This window comes from Malania oleifera, chromosome 7, assembly GCF_029873635.1.
Source record: "Malania oleifera isolate guangnan ecotype guangnan chromosome 7, ASM2987363v1, whole genome shotgun sequence".
NCBI classification, from domain to species: Eukaryota; Viridiplantae; Streptophyta; class Magnoliopsida; order Santalales; family Ximeniaceae; genus Malania; species Malania oleifera.
In genome coordinates, this window is record NC_080423.1 from 16414370 (window position 1) to 16430633 (window position 16264).

General features: G+C 37.3%; 1 protein-coding gene across 1 annotated transcript in view; it reads right to left on the reverse strand.

The window, feature by feature from the left end:
- Positions 1–1800: 1800 nt before the first annotated feature.
- LOC131160598 (E3 ubiquitin-protein ligase RKP) overlaps positions 1801–16264 on the reverse strand; it is a 39646-nt gene continuing 25182 nt past the window's right edge. Inside the window, exons 7-11 of the mRNA XM_058116431.1 lie at positions 11499–11780; positions 11223–11354; positions 4192–4391; positions 3505–3709; positions 1801–2477 (exon numbers count right to left, since the gene is read on the reverse strand). Coding sequence (XP_057972414.1) covers positions 2175–2477; positions 3505–3709; positions 4192–4391; positions 11223–11354; positions 11499–11780 — 1122 coding nt within the window. The 3' untranslated portion in view covers positions 1801–2174. The remainder of the gene's footprint in view (positions 2478–3504; positions 3710–4191; positions 4392–11222; positions 11355–11498; positions 11781–16264) is intronic.

Below are 16264 nucleotides of genomic sequence, written 5' to 3' on the forward strand. Positions count from 1 at the left end.
AATCATAGGGGATCTGGACTTTTAAACTAGAGTAATGTACATAAGTGGTGAAAATTTATGGTATTGTGTTTCTGATTGCACAATTTATGTTTTCCGCTGCCTAGGTATTATGTTTTTGAGTAACAGAGAACAAAATATATTTACAAGACAGTATTATGTTTATTATTATTATGATTATAAAAAAAAAGGGCATGAAAAATCGGGTCATTACAGCAGTAGAGGATCATGCAAACCTTGATGTCGCAGAGAATAGAAAGTTGGCTTAACTTCTTGATCAAACCCTTCTTTCTCTTCTGCAGAGTTAAGCTGCGAGATTTCTTGTCGGGAATGATCTTCAAAGGCAACTTGGCATGACCCATCACACGTAAGTCACTACAAAAATTTCAATTTTTTTACAAAAAAAGTTGGAAAAATTCGACAATTCTGGCGGCCCCTCTTCTATTCTTGCTTGAACAACAAAATTCGACAATTCTGGCGACCCCTCTTCTATTCTTGCATGAACAACAAAAATCGATCTTGACCCATATTTTTATGGCCGCCTTGTGCTCGAGCTTTTCTGGCTTGTGCCGCCGACTTTCCATCTTTTCAAATTTCAAAAAATACTTGCCAACCGTTGAGACATCAGGAGTTGTTTTGTGCCTGCCAACCGTTTGTTAAAATGATTCACTGGACTTTGTAATGCATGTTTGTGTTGAATTGCTCCAATGGCTTGCGTGTGTATAGCTTAAACACAAATACATCATTGCGGTAGATTATGATTGGTTGGAACCGAGTCCAGCAGGAGATATGATAAACTTGAATTTTTATGTGCATTAACAAACTTAGTTAATTAAGTTAATTGTTGTTAGTTTCTAATCTATTTTCCGTGTTTTTCTCTTTTTAATTTCTTCCATCTGTTTTTTGTTCTTCATCTGTTTTTTTTGTTTTTTTGAGTATTATTATCCTTTCAAAAGTTATAATCTCTTTATTCCTCCTACTTAATATATATTTTTTTTAGAGTAAAGACACTAACCTCCCTTAAAATTTAACAAAAAGACAAAAATCTCCCATTAGATTTTAAAAATGTCACTAAACTCTAATGAAATTTCAAAAATGACACCAACATCTCCTAACATTTTGTTACAAAGATGCAAGCATTCTTTTAAAAGAACTTTTTATAAATATATATATATATATATATATATATATATATATATATATATATATATAAAGAAATATTTGTGTCTTTGTAAGAAATCTTAAGAGACATTTATAAAACTTTTAAAACCTCAAGAAAAATTCCTATAATATTTAACACCTAAAGGGAGGTCTCTATCTTTTTACCGGACCTCAAAATATGTTAAAATCTTTTACCCCTTTTTTATTATAAAAAGCTTAAGAAATTACAAAAAATGTGTTATTATTACAAAAATATAAATATATATATATATATAGACACACACACACATGTAAATCAATAAGATAGAATAGACAAAAATATATATATTATTCACAAATTTTACCATAAAACCATCCATTCGCATCGTATTTATATTGAATAAAACAACACAAGGTTTTAAATAAACAATTTTTTCAAAATTACTATATTCACTTATATATATTTTATTACATTTTCATAATTCATTTCTTAAGCATTGACAGTCACAAATCAAAACATAGCTCGACAAATGTTTCATGGGTGGATATCAACATTTTTGTTTCACAAAAACCTTCACTCGATTTCTATTGCAATTCTACAAAAAGAACTTCCAAAAATACAGAAGCCTTTATAGGGTAAAAGGGCAGGCACACGGTTGAGGATTGGAATTCTTAAAGAGCACACATACACAGCAAAAATATTTTTCTTCCCATTTACATCTCATATTTACATAATAATGCCCTCGACTACAAAATTTGTATTCAAATCTACAATAATTTTCTACCCACCCTTCCATTTCTTTTACCTTCCAACCCCATATACACAACATTACAATCACGATAATAATTGCAGCATTTAGAAATAAACCATCCAATATTATCTATCCCCCCCCCCCGCCCCCCTTTTTCTCTTTCAAATCTGTCTGGAAATCTAAAACATTTCTTTCGCCCTTCCAGTGATCCATGGCCAACCAACTCACTTCCAATTCCATGGCAAAGAGCTTATGAAATGCAAACGGAAATGGCGAGCACAAAATTCAATTCCCGGTGGTCTGAGGCTTGACGACCTCCAAGATTGTTGCATTGCAAAAGAAACATCTCTCACAATTTAGAAGATGCCTCGTGATGCAACCATGGCAAGACATATGGGAACAAGGCACAAAACAGGCATCTGCTTCACGTGCATAGCAGATGCAGCATGTGCTATCCTCACCCTCGGCTCCTTCCCCACATTCAATCCTCTCCACTATTTGTGATTCATTTCTGCTGATGAGGAGGCTTGAGAATTCCTCTAGCTGCCTCAGTTTTCCAGGACAAGCATCCCCACTGAATGATCCAGCCTGGCAAATTGACAAAGAAGTTTGTAAAAAAGAGGAAAAAAGGCTAAATTTGGAAAAGGATTAAAAAAGAGTAACCTTTCAAAAGGAGTTATTCCTGACGATAAACAAGATTATGGGGGCCAAAAATGCACACGATGCACTGAATATACATGCAGACATGCATACCCACCTACTTAAAGTAGGCAGGGAACCCTTCCCACAATCCCACCCACCGAAACAATCTTTAATACAACTATCACAATTTCATGTCAGCTGCATCATCGGAGCCCTAAACATATTTAAACACATAATTTCCAGGACAGAATGAATGACAAAGACTATACAATGCACTTCATAACAACAATTCATTGGAATATCTGATAACAAAACTGAGAAATCCAGATCCAATAAACTTGGCAGAAGGATCACAATAATCAAATAGTAGCAGCTGTTGAATGATTTGTCGTTTGAAATGATAACACCACATGTTTCAGAGGAAAATGGAGCAATAGCAGCCGCTTTATCCCTCCAATTTTCAAACTGCCATCATTATGACAAGCACAAAAGATTTTGCATACAAGTACATAACAGAAAGTGTTGAATACACCACTAAAAAAGGTACAGAAATAGAAGCAAGTATCCACACTCCAAAAGCCCGCATATTATTTAATATTTACACATAGTCAAGTATCACCTTTTTCTTTAAAAATAAAACTACAGTATCCTAGAAAAAATTGAAACACACTACATATCAAGCTCTATAACCATCAACAAATAACACATCTTACACGCATTATGATAATTGTATGAAACACATATAAGATAGCATTTAATTCAATCGAACTGCCTCAAACCTCAACCCAAAGCCATCACAATCCTAGGCCATGTTTAGGTTTTTCAACCCAAGCCAATCCTGTGTATAAAACTCAAAGTTATCGTGAGGTTGGTTAAATATTAATATTCAAAAAAAATAAAATAAAATGGTCTATACACATGCACACAAGAAAAAAAAGACGGGAGGGGAGGGCAGAGACATATTCAAACTAACCCAGTTGTACTTCAACAGGTACTGAAATCCACAGTGAACTGTATCAGGGCAGTCCATACTAGCGAAGACCCCAACAACATCATTCCGCTCTGTACATTGTGTCACCACACCAGCATCCAATAAATTCAAGATGATCCCAACAACAGGAGCTAAAATCAAGGCTCGGTTTACTTTCTCAGAAGATTGACCTTGTCGACGAAGTGATCTGCAGGAAAAACAATATATTCAATGGAATGGGAAAAAGACAGAATCCGGAGAAAAAGAAAGAAAATAAACAAACAAATAAACTGCACAGATGCATCTGCTCACAGCAATCCCACATCCGTCTCTTTTTTCGTTGACAGTTGCAAACGATAGCCATATAGAGTTTTAATAATTGCATAGCCAAGTCTACAAGAACAACTGAAAAACTAATTTTCAACTTCCAAATAATAACACTTTCTTTCAAACTGTTGCCAAAAAAAACTTATTACACAACAGAAAACATAATTATAGATTTTCTGAATTTCTATTATAGATAATATGAAGATGATGGAAGATAAATTAAAAAGGCAATGATTATCTAAATGCAAGCTGGCTGCTAATAACCAACTCAAAAATTGCTTTTCCAACTAATAAATCTTCAATAATTTAAACATCTACTAAAAACTAAATATCAATGGCTCGAAAAAAACTACAGAAGCTTACAAGTCAAAAAAATCAGCATCTGCCGCAGAGATTATGTGGTTCAGAATGAAAACAATCAACTCAGTTAACCTACGAAGATTCATATCAGTTCCCGACAGGAATGCCTGAGGAATCTCACGGGTACAAAACTCCAAAATCCTTGCAAGATTGCATGAAACATCGAATATAACACTGCATTTCCTCTGCTGAAACTCCAGGACCTAGACGGATGTTTAAAACATTTAAAAACAATATTCAGAAAAGAGAAACGCCAAAGAAAAACCCCAAATAAAAAAATGAACATGCAGTTGTCCAAACATACAAACCAACCACAAGACTGTCTACTTGAAAACAGAGGAAACCATAAGTATACTTTAGAAGCATCCAAGCATACAAACCAATCACAAAATTGTTTACTTGACAAGAGAGGAAACCATAAGTATAAGTTAGAAGCATAAAAGTCAATACTCTGTTAGGTGTATAAAATAACATGACATTCCCAGGGATCTCATTCTCAGAAATGGGATAACGATCTCATGGGAGTACTTTTGTTTTGCTCAAGTTGAAAGATTCTCAGGAATGTAAGCAAGATGTCCACATCAATGTTTGGTTCAGCGTAAGAATCCTTATTACTATACCCTTGACCTATGTATAAAAAACATATGATAGAGTAATCATATTTTCAGCATGAAAACTTACTAAAAATATGTCCCAAATTAAATCCATATTCTAAAATTTTCAGCCATCATAAATTTAAAAGGAAACAAATAATTATCCAATTAACCAAAATAATGAAGCAAAATGGTCTCAATATTTCAACCATTATGTTATACATTAACATAATAATAATACTACTTTCATTCTACTGCTTTCTATTTCAATCATAATGACAATTTATTATTATAAATATAATAATAGTGTGTGATGGGAAAGAGGGGAATAGGAGTGTTTAAAAACTCAGCCTCAGCACTCCAGATCAGCAAAGAGCAGTGGCTTACAGCAGTTACCAACTGACATAGTTGGGTTTTTGTAAGTAATTATAATGTAAATTTTTATTTTTGCAACACCCTTCAGGGCGGTTTTTCTGTATTCTGGGCCAGTATCCCTTGATGCCTTGTCAATAAATTTCCTTTATTAATCAAAAAATAACAATAATACTGTGGGATTATAAACTGGGGGCATTAATGTGCTACCACCCATATTGGTGAGAGCAATTTAGTCCAAGAAATAGGATACCAATAGGAATAGGATTCCTATGAACCTTATCCATGTGGGAGCATGAGAATGGAATTCCCAATTATTATGGGAATCCTTCATTCCCATTGGATGCGATGTTACCACCATATTAGATTCCAGTCCCAAGACAAACATGGGAATAAAATGGAATGTCATGGGCATCACATCCATGAAAATGCTAACAAATGCTGATTCCTACATTTGATTTACAGAAATAACTCTGGACTTGCATTACGGGTGAAATCGTATTGCAATCTCTTCCCCAACCAGTGGGAATCAGAATTCTATTCCTGACTCCTCTTTCAAGTGATAATATAACACTCGCTATTTATAAATTTTCAAAACGTAGCAACTTAACACAATAGCACCTCTCATTCCTGAGGAAACCCTAGCCACCTTTGCTTCATTCCACTCCTCCCACATGACCATCATCCACTTCCTCTCCCCCAGACAACAGCACACCAAACACTGCAACGACGGTGCAATAGGCACAAACCCTTTGCAAAGAACATAATAAACATATTTAGGTTTTGGATCCAACAATCCCTAGATCTAATTCATCAGAATTAGCCTCCGACATGGGTATACCCATGGTCCAGCTTCTGTTCTACATCAAATCTCCCCCAATTAAAAAAATCCGGCCCCACATTTGGAAATGCTGGATAACTAAAAGTAAGAAGGAATGAACTTGGACTCCTCAAAAGCAAGTGCCCAAGTGATGCAAGAAAGAACGTTTCGTTGTTAGCTCCAAAGGCCTGAATTGAGAATTAGCCTCAATGAATGCATACGGAAAAACAAATTCAAAGAAAGAAATGTTTTCAACACTTTTGATGTCTTCAAACACATGCATGCTCTGCATCATTTTGGGGATGTAGTACACATTGCCACTCAGATCAAGGAGGACATGCTGTGAATCATGCTAGAGCTACATCAACCCTTTGGTTTGAGAATACTACAACTGGAGTTGCGTGAGAGATGTCAACCAACCAATTGAGTAAAAAAGTTCAGACCACCCCATGGAAGACTCCTATGAATTCCGGAAAAACTTCTAAGGATAACCATCAATCAACTGCTTCAAATGCCAGGGTTTTGGGAATCAAGCTGCAAAATGTCCCAACCAAGTTATGGCTGTTGTAGAAAAAGAAGAAGATGATGATTGCATCCACATAATTGAAGTTGAAACAGAAGTTCCAAGTGACTTATATGATGGCAATGTAAGAAACCATTTAATACTCTGACCTGTACTCACTTCACACAAGGTTGAAGAAAACGGGGATGGAGACAAACTGGCATCTTTAATACTCGAGTGACTTATCATAATTAACTCTGCATTTGATTCTTGATCCTAGTAGTTGTACAAATTCAGTTTCAAAAGAAGCTATGAAGAAGTTAAATTTAGAAGTTGAACCTAATCCAATCCATTCAAAATTGTTTGAGCAAATGATACCAACTTGAAGTGTCATGATAATTGCTTTCTTACCTTGAAGATTGGTTAATTGTGGAGATGATGTAGTGGATATCCTTCCTATCAAGATCTGTCCTATCCTTTTGGGTCATCCATGGTTATTTGTTTGAAAATTCTTATTCTCTCCCCATCGACAAAAAGAAGTGTAAGTTAATGCCATCTCAAGTCCTTCCACTCACCATATTAAAGTGTAACATAAGTTCCTTTCTTATGAAGTAAGATGATTCTATATGCTTGGGTGCTTTCCCCAACTTGACGGAGTCAAGTTCTTTTTGGAAGGAGGGAATTAATGTAGGAAAGGAAGCGAATATTTGGATGGATCATTTTGATCCAATTTCAAGACCAATTTCAAAAGAATAAGATCTAGGGATTATTAGGTCCTAAACCCAAGTGTTTTTAGTTAATTAGTATTTTATTAGGCCTTTTAGTTTTCTTGTAGTAGGCTTTTGTGCATTTTGGGCGTGCGTAGGTAATTTCATGTATCTTTAGGGGTATATGTGCAGTTTTTTCCTTGTATTCAAGGCTTTCTTACATATACAAGTTCTTCTTCCTCGTTCATTCTTCTTCTTCTTCCACTCCCCTTCCCTCTATCTCTCTCCCTATTTTCACCGGGACGGTACTTTATACTAAACAGATATTCATCCTTACTGCTGCTCTTGCATCACATGTCCTTGTCTAGCTTTGACACCATGGTTTTGGAAGGAAATTCATCTTTACAGTAGAATGTTTAAATTACTGAAAAACAATCATCACTGCCTAGGGTTTTAGTTTCTCAAGTTCTGACTTTTAAACATAAAACTGTCCCACTTGAGATAAACTTTAAAAGTAGGTTAAATTGAATTCATAAACCTGAAGTATTGCAAAACTAAATAATTGTTCCTTGGGGTCATTTTCAGATGCCGATTTATTTCTCATTCCATTCAAACCACCATTTAGGAATTCCAAACATTGGAAAGATATTGAATTTGCGATTCCGACAGTCATTCTATGTGATTAACAAAGGCTGTAATTGCATACCAACAGTAATTCCATCCCCACTTTGATTCCGTTCCTACCTCGACTCCTTTTTTGCTTTAATTCAATTCCACAAACCACACATAGTGTAAAATTGGGTTATACTAGTCAACTTCAACTTCACTCATATTTATAACAAAGTTGGACTTGAAAAGAGATTTTTTGAATCTTCTGCACGCACATGATAAAGATACTAAAAAGCTTTAGACTCCTTTCTGAAGTAAATACATGAATCAGTATTGCCAACTTCCATTGAATTCTGATCCACTTGTGCAGACTTTTGGATAATGGGCATTTTTGTAAATTATTATATTGCTATACAGTTTATATTTCATTCCCACCTAGTATTTACCAGTTCGCCATAGAAATATGTTAGTTTAACAGAAACAATTAGAGGGTTATATATTTTCATAGTTGTTGTTCCTTCCCTTCATTCTGTGTTAGATCCACACAATGAATCCAATGGATCCTTTAGGGTTGTTACCTTTTTTTATATCCCATAGTTGCGTACAATGGATTGAGCCAAACACAATTTTTTCTGAAGAATTTTCCATGATATATCCAATCTCCAATCCCTAAACCAAGCATAAAGATAGGAGTTTGGTCTTGGTTGTACAGATGGAAGGTGGGGGAATGAAAGGGAATTGGGTTCAATGAGCTAGAAAAATTTGGGAATAATCAATCCATTTCTATTCCACGTTATGGATTACTAAAAAATTACTCTTTGTCATTTGGTTTATGATGACAATATTTTCCCAGATCAGTAAAACTTTTTGTTTTATCATTTGTTTTATGACGACAGTATTTTCACTGATTAGTAAAAATATTTGTTGTCATTTTTTTATGACAATATTTCTTCTTTAGCAAGCTATCAAATCTTTACCCTATGACCAATCTATTCCAAAGATTACACTCCATGAGCCAAACATAGCATAAGAGTGACAGGTACCAGTCAACTCCAACACCACTCACATTTATAATGCTAACACGACCTGAAATACATAAGAGTGCCAATTCAGTTTGTTCTACCTAAGGTCAAATTAAAATTAAAATTAAGATAAATCAACATTTTCCCATGTTGTGTAGGATTTATTAGCTGAGTAACCCTGGAAGAGGCAGACACCAGGTGTTAGGACCCAACTATCACAGAACCTAGTAGATTCGTCAGTTCAAAATTAGTCCAAGTAAATGATATTTGCATCCAATTAATATAAGAAAAAGCTAGCACAAATTGTCAATTCCCATCATTCTGCATATCAGAACACACATTCCAAAAAATGGGACACTTTCCCTTCCAAAATGATAAATTGACACAATCTATTTTCGCATTTCTTCCCCCTTTTAAGGTAAAGCATCAACATGTAGAAAAAATAATAATGCAGATGAAAACAGTGAGTTCAAGAGATTTTCATTTTTTTTTAAAAAAAAAAATACCAGTTCAATCAGTAGAATGATGGTGTTATGCTTTTGCATGCATAGTCTATGCAGCCGGTTTTCAAAAGTAAAAAATTCCCAGGAGAGCAACCACCCCCTCCCCCCCCAAAACCACCCTAAAACAAGGCCCCAAAACCCCATCCAACAACATGGACCGTCCATTTCTTATCGGTGGGCAACTCCACAGAGGAAAAACATTCTAATACTATCTTCTATATTTAACCAGAATGCCACCCTCTTCCAATTCCATCTAAGTAACATAAGCGTTGTCCTATCCTATACATTTCAAGAGCTCGAGAGCCTATGACATTTCCATTCCAATTCCACAAACCAAAACTATCCACAGGCAAAAGAGATTCAATTCTTCCAAGCAATGGCAATGACAACATTCCTATTCTAATTGTTACCAATGTTTGAAAAGGCGTTCGTAAGGCGCACCTTGAGGTGTTTAGAGCATAAAACGCTCTAAGGCGTAAAGCCTCAAATGCATACGCCTCAAGGGAGAAGGTGTACGCGTCAGGCAAAAAATCATGCCTTTTTACGCCTCATTTGGAAAGGCGTACGCCTTTCGGGAGCACCTGGTTTAAAATATTTAAAAAAAAAAAAACAAACAAGCAGTTCCTCAAAACCCCCCTCTCTAGAGACGAAGCTTCTTTCCTCCAAACTTCCTCTCTCTCCAACGATTCCTCCAGCTCCTCTTTCTCCGACAATTGCTTCCGACAATTCCTCCAGCTCCTCTCACTCCGACAACTCAACGACTGCTTTCGATGATTCCTCCAAGCTTCTCGTCTCTCTCCGACGAGTCGACAATCCCTTCCAACCTCCGATCTGCCTCCGATGACTCCTACGACGTATCATCTCTCTTCGACGACTCCTTTCAAAGCTTGCGTCTGGCTTCAAAGACTCCTCCAGCTTCTCATCTCTCTCCAACAAGTCGATGATCCCTTCCAACCTCTGATTTGCCTCCGACGACCCTTCCGACGTCTCATCTCTCTCCGAAGACCCATTCGAACCTCTCATCTCTCTGCAGCGACCCTCTACTGCCTCTTATCTCTCTCCGCGAACCCCCTACAACCTCTCTACTTCGAGATTTCTTCTCACTTCCCAGTCTGAGGTCTTTTCTCTTCTTTTTGTAATGTTATAGCTCATGCTTATTTTTTAACATGTATTGTTTTTGTTTGTTAGCTAAAATTGCCCTATATGATATTTTAAAATTATGTTTTTATTTTTTTCTCCATTATTCTAAATTTTTTCTTATTTTTTTACTATATATAAAATGATTTTATATATTAATTATTTAAAAAATACAGTCCCAAAATGCTTACGCCTCAACACCTTAAGGCTTAGCCTCACCTTACGCCTTTGCCTTTTAAAACATTGATTGTTACAATAGAAGAATACCAAAATCAGAATATAACTGGCGCAAAGAGATCTTATCATGTACTACTCAATGCAGGTCTACAGGCAGAAAATTATGATTTTCATCTAGTCATTATTAGCCAGACCTTGTCACAAAAATTTAGAACAGCAGCATAGATCCAATCCTGTTAATCCCTTGCAGTTTACACCCATATTTTTCATTAGGCTGTTATCTTTCAAATGTTTATCCCCATTACAACCATACCCTTCAGGCATCTGCCACTTGCTCTTCAGATATTTTACCTTATCATCTCAGTCTCACTACTACCTCATAGGTTCCTTATGCACTAAAGTCGCATCAATTGCATAAAATGACGAGAATGTTTTCATCTCCTCAAAAATAAAGAAGTTCCCATGTTGCATAAAACTGTGAATTTAAAGTCTACATCTTCTTAGGAATATCAGGTTCCAATCATTTGATAGAACATCACAGAATTTCACAAAACAAAACAAAAAAAATATTCACACTTTATGAAAATCTAACCTTGTATTTTTCTTGCATCTCCCGAATTGAAACTGAGAATTCAGTCATTGTCCAGCTGAGAGTGTTAAATAGGCGATTAAGAAAATCAGAGAACAATCCTTCATCATGCATGCACACCTCCCGTAGCAATCTCTTTAAAAAAAAAAAAAAAAAATTAAGAGATCAAAATATTACAAAATAAATATCACATGGCAGTTGCCACAAAAAAAATTTAAAATAATAAAAAAAAAAAAAACAACAACATAAGTAAGCAACAGATAACGCTCATTTAATCACCTGGAAAACAACAGAAGATGATGATGATTCCCCATGCTTTGAAGAACCGAACCCAGAGCCCTTACATAACCGCAACAGTATGTTACTTACAAGAATCCAGGATCTGTTATCAAATGCTGACAGTAGTGCTGTTGGCATCCTATGAGTAGCTGCTTTATTGACCTCAAAAGCAGCCAAAAATTCCTTGTACTGTACTAAGACAGAGATAGAATGGAGAAGAAGATCCTTAAGATCTGCACTTGATATCCTCGGATCATTGAAGTGTGTAACAACAAAAGTCACCTGAACAAAACATCTCAAAATTTACTTGCCTTGAACTCTGTTAGGAATATACGAACAAATTCCCGAAACCTGTGAGAAACAAATAGAGAAAGAATAACGCCAAAGAAAAATTCAATCACACGCACAAGACAATATTTACGTGGTTCGGCAATTTTGCCTACGTCCATGGTGTTGCAGGGATTTCAATATTATCAGGAAGAAAGCACAGAGAGTGTGGCAATACAATTCTCTCGCTCTCGCTCTCTCTCGCGGATACAACCACTAACACCCGAAAGCACCCTTTTATATGTTGCGCCTAGGGTTCCGTTCTGAATGGGCTCCAAAAATTTTCCCCGGGGGCGTTGCCCCCAGACCCCCACGAGTACAGCTTGTACCGCTTAGTCCATGGAGCGAAGGCTTGGGCCTCACGGCCTAAGCCTTCGCTCCATGGACTAAGCCTTAGGATAGAAATCTCTAATTAAACAGAGGTCAGGTCGTCATCCAAATCAAAACACAACTAGGCTCCACAAAAGCCCAACAAATCTCCCACTTGGAGACTAGTTCAATCGCCAATATCAACTGCAATCCTCCTGAAAAACAATCCCCCATCCTTGCAACTCAAACCTCCTCTCCTTAAGCTAGAAGACCAACTGAAGCTGCACACAGCTTCAGTTTCTCAATAGTAACACCCTTAGTCAACATGTCTACTGGGTTCTTAGATCCACATATCTTTTCAAGTATTACCAGCTTATCTTCAACAAGGTAACGGATAAAGTGGTATTTTGTTTGTATGTGTTTCGACTTTGAATGAAAAGCCGAATTTTTGGCAAGAAAGATTGCACTCTGACTGTCACTGTGTAGAATGCCCGTCTTCTGCTTCTTACCCAGTTCCTCTAAGAAACCATGTAGCCAAATCATCTCCTTTCTAGCTTCAGTTGCTGCAACATACTCAACTTCTGTAGTAGACAAAGTAACAATCTTTTGCAAATTAGAAGCCCAAGATATAGCTGTACCACCCAAAGTAAATACAAATCCAGTAGTACTCTTTCTACTATCATTATCACCAGCAAAATCAGCGTCTACATAACCCTGCAGTTTCAAACTTGCACCAGTGAAGCAAAGACATGTATCTGATGAACTCCTCAAATATCTCAGAATCCACTTTACTGCCTCCCAATGCTGCTTTCCTGGCCTACTCATGAATCTGCTCACGACTCCCACTGCATGTGCAATGTCTGGCCTTGTACACACCATAGCATACATCAAGCTGCCAATAGCTGAAGCATAGGGCACCTTGCTCATATGATCCCTTTCTTCTTCTGTCTTCGGTGACTGTTCCTTGCTTAGTTTGAAATGACTCCCCAAGGGTGTGCTCACTGGTTTAGATTCATTTATGTTGAATCTGCTGAGAATTTTCTTCACATACTCTGACTGTGAAAGCTTCAATGTACCAGTAGCCTTGTCTCTAATAATTCTCATTCCAAGGATTTGCTTTGCAGCTCCCAAATCCTTCATTGCAAACTGTTCTGACAATTGCTTCTTCAGATTATTAATCTCCTCAATGCTAGACCCTGCAATAAGCATATCATCTACATATAGCAGTAAAATGATATAAGAATTGTCAAAGAACTTAACATAACAACAGTGATCAGCTTCACATCTCTTGAACTCAATTTTATGCATAAAGCTATCAAACTTCTTATACCACTGTCTTGGAGCTTGTTTTAGACCATACAAGCTCTTTTTCAGTTTGCAGACTAAATTCTCTTGTCCCTGGACAATGAACCCTTCTGGCTTAATCATGTAGATGTCTTCCTCCAAGTCACCGTGAAGGAATGCCGTTTTCACATCTAACTGCTCAAGATGTAGATTTTCTGCAGCCACCATTCCCAGTACCAGTCTAATTGTTGATATCTTCACAACTGGAGAAAACATTTCTGTAAAGTCAATGCCTTCCTTTTGCTGAAACCCTTTGACAACTAATCTGGCTTTGTAGCGCTTGCTACCATCATGTTCGTTCTTTATTCTGTATACCAACTTGTTATGCAGAGCCTTCTTCCCTACTGGCAGTTCAGTTAGTTCCCATGTCTGATTCCCCAACAAGGAGTCCATCTCATCCTTCATGGCTAACTCCCACTTGCTTGAACTCTTGTCTTGCAAGGCTTCATCATAACACTCTGGCTCACCACCATCAGTTAGCAGAAGATAATTTAAAGCAGGTGAATAACGCTGTGGAGGTCTAGTGGCCCTGGAAGATCTACGGACCGCAGCTACAGGTGTAATTTGAATTTCCTGCAATTCTACATTCTCCCTATTATCTTCACCCCTTTCCTGGACAGTATTTTCGGTCAACTCATCTAAGTTAATAAACTCAGAATTTTTCTGATCTATCGCTGTGACATCTGACACTACAGTTGACCTATCCTTGTACATAACCTGTTCGTTAAATATCACATTTCTACTTCTGATGATTTTCCTATTTTGTTCATCCCAAAACCGATAGCCAAATTTCTCATCACCATAGCCAATGAAATAGCATATTTTGGACTTTGCATCAAGTTTACTACGAGCATCAGAATCAACATAAACATAAGAAACATAACCAAAAACTTTTAAGTAAGAAAAATTTACCTCTTTATCGCTCCAAACCTCTTCAGGAAGTCTAAACTCCATGGGAACTGAAGGTCCTCAGTTTATCAGATAAGCTGCAGTACTGACAGCATCAGCCCAAAAAATTTTTGGTAATCCAGCATGTAGCCTCATACTCCTGGCACGCTCGTTGAGAGTTCTGTTCATGCGCTCAGCCACACCATTCTGCTGTGGTGTCCCAGGAATGGTCTTTTCCATTTTGATTCTATGTGCAGCACAATACTCTCTAAACCCTCCATCTATGTACTCTCCTCCGTTGTCCGACCTCAAACACTTTACTTTCAAACCTGTCTCAGTCTCAACCATAGCCTTCCACTTCTTAAAGTTTCAAATACATCATATTTATTTCTCAGAAAATAAACCCATACCTTTCTAGTTGAGTCATCAATGAAAGTAACGTAGTACCTTGAACCCCCAAGGGATGCAACAGGAGAAGGACCCCATAAATCTGTGTGCACTAACTCCAATTTTTCAGCCTTCGGTGTTCTGCCACTTTTTAAGAAACTCACCCTTTTCTGCTTTCCTAAGATGCAGCTTTCACACAATTCAAAATCAACAGACTTCAATTCCGGCAGTTTCCCTCTTGACAGCAGCATCGTCATCCCCTTCTCACTCATGTGACCAAGTCTACGGTGCCATAAGCTTGTATCAGTATTTGCTTCAGCAACTGCAATTGTATCTCTTGGACTTGACGTCATGTATAAAGTACCAGATTTCTTTCCACGAGCCAATACTCTGGCTCCCTTTGTAACCTTCCAAGTGCCACCAGCAAACAACATCGCATGCCCTTCATCATCAAGCTGTCCAACAGAAATCAAATTCCTTCTCAGGTCAGGAATATGTCGTACCTTCTCTAGTAACCAAACAAACCCATTTGGCAGTGACATCCGGACGTTTCCCATACCCACAACATCCAAGGCTGTACCATCAGCCAAATATACCTTACCAAAATCTCCTGCTACATAATTCTGTATGATTTCATGGTGTGAAGTAGTATGAAATGAAGCTCCTGAGTCCAAAACCCAATCATCAAGTGGACTGTCTATTGCAAGAAGTAGTGCATCCTGTACCTCTTCTGTTACAGCATTAGCGGAATCATCCTCACTCTTCTTCTTAAGACTTTTGCATTGTCTCCTAAAGTGACCTGTTTTCCCGCAGTTCCAGCATTGTCCCTTTTGGCCAGGTCTGGACTTACTTCCGTTTCGATTATAGTTTCTGGATTTTGATCTACCCCAATCTGAATTTCGGTCATTACCTCTGTCTCTGGTCTCAAGATTTAGGGCAGAGCCGGATCCTGAGGTTTCGCCTGCATCTCTTCTGCGAATCTCCTCAGCCAGAATTAAATCCCGTATATCATTATACTTCAGTTTTTCCTTTCCAGTAGAATTGCTTACTGCCATCCTCATTGCCTCCCAACTGTTTGGCAACGAAGCCAAAACGATCAGTGCACGAATCTCATCATCAAAATCAATTTCTACCGACGATAATTGATTTGTGATAGTATTGAATTCATTCAGATGTTGTGCTACAGATGCGTTTTCTGTCATCTTTAAATTAAATAATTTTTTCATCAGATGTACCTTGTTATTTGCTGATGGTTTTTCATACATACCAGATAGAGCCTTCATCAAATCTGCTGTAGTTTTCTCCTTCACGACGTTGTGTGCAACAGACCTGGACAGAGTTACTCTTATAACTCCCAGTACCTGTCTGTCAAGGAGTGTCCATTCCTCGTCCTTCATAGTAGCAGGTTTTTCTCCTAGAAGCGGTAGATGTAACTTCTTCCCATAGAGATAATCCTCGATCTGCATCCTCCAGAATCCAAAGTCTGTGCCGTCAAACTTTTCTATTCCAGA